Source organism: Manis javanica, chromosome 11 (assembly GCF_040802235.1).
Source record: "Manis javanica isolate MJ-LG chromosome 11, MJ_LKY, whole genome shotgun sequence".
Lineage (NCBI taxonomy): Eukaryota > Metazoa > Chordata > Mammalia > Pholidota > Manidae > Manis > Manis javanica.
The window spans coordinates 63260809-63264545 of NC_133166.1; the positions used below are offsets into that span (position 1 = coordinate 63260809).

Below are 3737 nucleotides of genomic sequence, written 5' to 3' on the forward strand. Positions count from 1 at the left end.
CCTCCCCCACTCTGCTTTAGCCACGTAGGTTTTCTTGTTCCTTGAATAAGCCAAGCTTGTTGCTGTCTTAGTGCCTTTGTACTGGGATTCCTTCTGCCCAAAACATTCTCCTTCACTTGGGCACACACTGGTTCCTTCTGTGTCCTCCACAGGGCAAATGACTTCAGTGTAGTGGATGAGAGTGATGGTTTAGGAACTAAGTCACCTGGGTTTGAACTCAGCTCTGCTGCTGACTAGCTGTGTGAACTTCGGCAAGTTGCTTAGCTTCTCTGTGCCTTGGTTTTCCTATCTAAAAATGGTGGTGATGAAAGTATTTGTTACCCAGAGTTGTTGAGAGAATTAAATATGACAACACAGTGAGTTAATGCATGAAAGAACTCAGAGTGTGGCACATATTAAACTTCATAATGTTATTGTCCTTATTAAGGGTCCCCAGGGGTCACCTTAAGTATCACCTGCTAAGAGAAGCCTTTCCTGGCCACCCCCTCTGCACATCTCTCCATCTGCATCCCTGTCACACCACTGAAAGTACATGCTCTTCTTTAGGTGTTTATCTGTCCCTCCCACTAGAATGTAACTTTCATGGGGGCAGGGACTTTCCTTAGCTGGTACACAGTAGGTTCTCAATAAATCTTTGTTGAATGGCTATATGAGAAACGGCGGCCAAATGCCTTTGGTTCCCTCCTTTCCCAGTGGCCCCATGAGCCTTGCTCAGTGGCTGGGAGGTGGGGGTGGAGGATACTGCTCTATGTGTGCCCACACCTCGGACCTCAGATGTGGTCAAGGTAAGGTGCACAGTTTCCTTTTGGGGATCAGGAATCAGCCTAAGGGACCTTCTCTTAGAAGTCTTAGGGGCACTGGTGGGTATCAGCACTTAGCAGGGGACTGTAACAGCATGGACTCCGGAGTCCCCACTCTCTGGTCCCATCAGTTACTAGGGTACTAGTTACTCATCCTCTCTGTGTCTCCATTTTCTCAGATGTAAAATTGGGAGAACACCAAGGACTCAAAGGGCTGTTATGAAGATTAAATAGGGTAATGCATGTAGAACAAAGTTCACTGGCTGGCTTGGAGTAAAGCTCTCCAGATGGTAGTTATTATTTTTGCTAGTGCCATGTCCAAGTGTCATTCTTCTGAGCATGAATGGGGGGTGCTTGAGGGACTGGCAGGGTTGGGGAGTGAGACAGAAGAGAGCAAAAGGAAGAACTGGAACAGAATAAGCAGGGTGGTTTGTATTCCTGCATGTCTCCGAGTGTGTCTGCGTGTGTGTATGTACTGGGGGAAGAGGAGGGGAGAGAGGTGGCAAGGAGCCAGAAAAGAAACCCAACCTTTCTAAGGAACTCGGTTCTAGGGAGCTGAGTGCTCAGTCTCTCCCCGCTGCAAGGAGAGCTGGGAGCAGACTCCACCAAGCGCGCCCAAAGGAGAGCTCGCGGCGGAATAATCAGTGTCTTGAGGGTGTTCGTTTGGGCTTAGGAGGCGGGGGCGGGGGACCTGTGGCCCAGCAGCCACCGCGGTTGGTATAAACTTGGGGAACCCAAGATGGGCAATGGCATCCCAGTCAGCCGGTCTGAGGACCCCTGTTCTCCGACGGGCCGCGTCTGGCGGTGTGTTTCCTGGGCCTCGGATGTCCCCGGAACCCGCGCAGGCGGGGCCTGCCTTCCGGAGTCGGGTTGGCTGGGGGGCGGGCGGCGCTGGAAAGGGCCGTTACTTTCCCAGAGTAGCGGGGCGACGTCAGGCGGAAGGGCGCGGGCCGCGCACGCTTTAAATGGCATTCGCTGTCATCCGAGCTCGCAGCCGTGTGGGCTGGAGCGAGCTATATAAGCGGCGAGCCGGGGCGCCGCGGGGCACACGGCGACAGCAGCGGCGGCGAGCGCCTGGAAGCGCAGCGCAGCAGATCACCGGAGCCCCGCGACGGGCCCTCCCTCCCGTCCTCCCGAGGAGCGCCGGCCCGGGCCCGCAAGGGCCGCCGCCACCCCGCAGCAGATTTGGATCCCCCGCCTGGCGAACCCCCGGCTGCTGCCTCCCGGGGGTCCCCGGCGCAGCGGCCGCCCCCCGAGAGCCCCGGCCTCCCGCAGCCCGGCCCCGAAGACGCCGGCAGCGCCATGGCGGCCGCCAAGCCCGGCGAGCTGATGGGCATCTGCTCCAGCTACCAGGCGGTGATGCCCCACTTCGTGTGCCTGGCCGACGAGTTTCCGCAGCCCGTGCGACCCGCCAAGCTGTCCAAGGGCAAGGGCCGGCTGCGGCGGCCGCGCCAGTCTCGCTTCAAGACGCAGCCGGTGACCTTCGACGAGATCCAGGAGGTAGAGGAGGAAGGGGTGTCCCCCATGGAGGAGGAGAAGGCCAAGAAGTCGTTCCTGCAGAGCCTGGAGTGCCTGCGCCGCAGCACGCAGAGCCTGTCGCTGCAGAGGGAGCAGCTTAGCAGCTGCAAACTGAGAAACAGCCTGGACTCCAGCGACTCCGACTCGGCCCTGTGAGGGGCGCCTCCCGCAGTGGGGACTCGCGCGCCGCCGTGACCAGCCCGGAGACCAGCGTGCGAACCCCGGGGACCCCAGGGACCGGGAACCGCCACCCTTTGCGCTTGGGACTCCCGCCCGGCTATGAACTGGTCCGGCGCCCCGCGCCGCGTTCGCCGTGGACCGGAGCACACGCGGGGCACCGGGAGGGGGACTGCTTTCTTTGCCCTTGTAAATGTTTATTTTTTAACTCTTCCCAATACGAACTCTGCTGTGAGTGTGTGCGGAGGGGCGCGCCCGCGCTGAGTCGAACCCGGGTCGCCAGGGCTTCCTGAAGAGCCGCTCCACTCCCTCGTCCGATGGTATGCAACTCCGATTTTGCACACCGCTCCACCGTGCTCCCCGGCGCACGCCCGTTCACACTCACGCCAACACACTCTCGCTGAACACTTTTATAATTGTTAGGCGCAGCTGATCGGACTTGGGGGACAGCGCAGCTGTTGCTGCGGCCGGAGGATTGATATTTATTTTTGCATTGTGATAGCTGACGGCGTTTATTTATCTTTTTACGTAAATATGTCTGTGGGGCTCCTGATCGGAGACAAATAAATTCAATATATTTCCACAGTGCATTTCACCAGGCTCTTGTCTTCTTGAACCTTTGGGGCTCAGGCTCCGGGTGGTAGGGCAAGGATGTGGCTGGAATGGGGGCCAGGAATCCCTGAGTGGAGGTAACTCCACAAGCTTCAGTCACCAGAACGAGGTCGCGCCCATGGTGCGTGGGTCTATTGCCCTCCTCCCCAGGTGGATCCACACCTAGCCCAGAGTACTCCTGTCTCCCCGATCTGTTCCGCACCGTCGGCGTCCGGGATGGATGAAGCCGCTGGAGAGGCGCTGTGAGAACCGAGAGTGCCGTCCTTGTTGCAGCTGACCTCTCAGGGAGGCCGGGGTTGGTATCATCGCCCCGCACTCCGGGCAGAAGACCCCACTCATTCTGCGCCCTTCCAGGCGGCGGGTGGGGAGACGCCTAAACTAGCAGTGGGAGACCAAGACGAGGACATTAGAATGAAGGGACCCGAAGAAGGGCTGGGTGGGTGCGCACTCACTGCTGCGTGCAGGTGACAACCCTGCGCTCAGCGCAGTGCAGGGTGGCCCTGCGCGGCGGGAGCAAACAGCTCTGTTTTGGTTCTCTGGTCCCTTTCTCCACCCTTCGTTACCCTTTTCAGGTTCCCGCAAGGAGGGTGGGGCATGTCATTGGTCAGAGACTGAAGGCCGGTTGGGTAC

General features: G+C 58.7%; 1 protein-coding gene across 1 annotated transcript; it reads left to right on the forward strand.

The window, feature by feature from the left end:
- Nucleotides 1–1787: 1787 nt before the first annotated feature.
- Nucleotides 1788–3083, forward strand: C11H11orf96 (chromosome 11 C11orf96 homolog). The gene has a single exon (XM_017679552.3). It carries the CDS (start codon nucleotides 2103–2105, stop codon nucleotides 2472–2474), a length of 372 nt encoding a protein of 123 aa, XP_017535041.1. The 5' UTR covers nucleotides 1788–2102; the 3' UTR covers nucleotides 2475–3083.
- The last annotated feature ends 654 nt before the right edge of the window (nucleotides 3084–3737 follow it).

What these genes read in the sequence shown, in the direction of transcription:
- C11H11orf96 (XM_017679552.3), top strand. Translation starts at nt 2,103, where the DNA reads ATGGCGGCCGCCAAGCCCGGCGAGCTGATGGGCATCTGCTCCAGCTAC.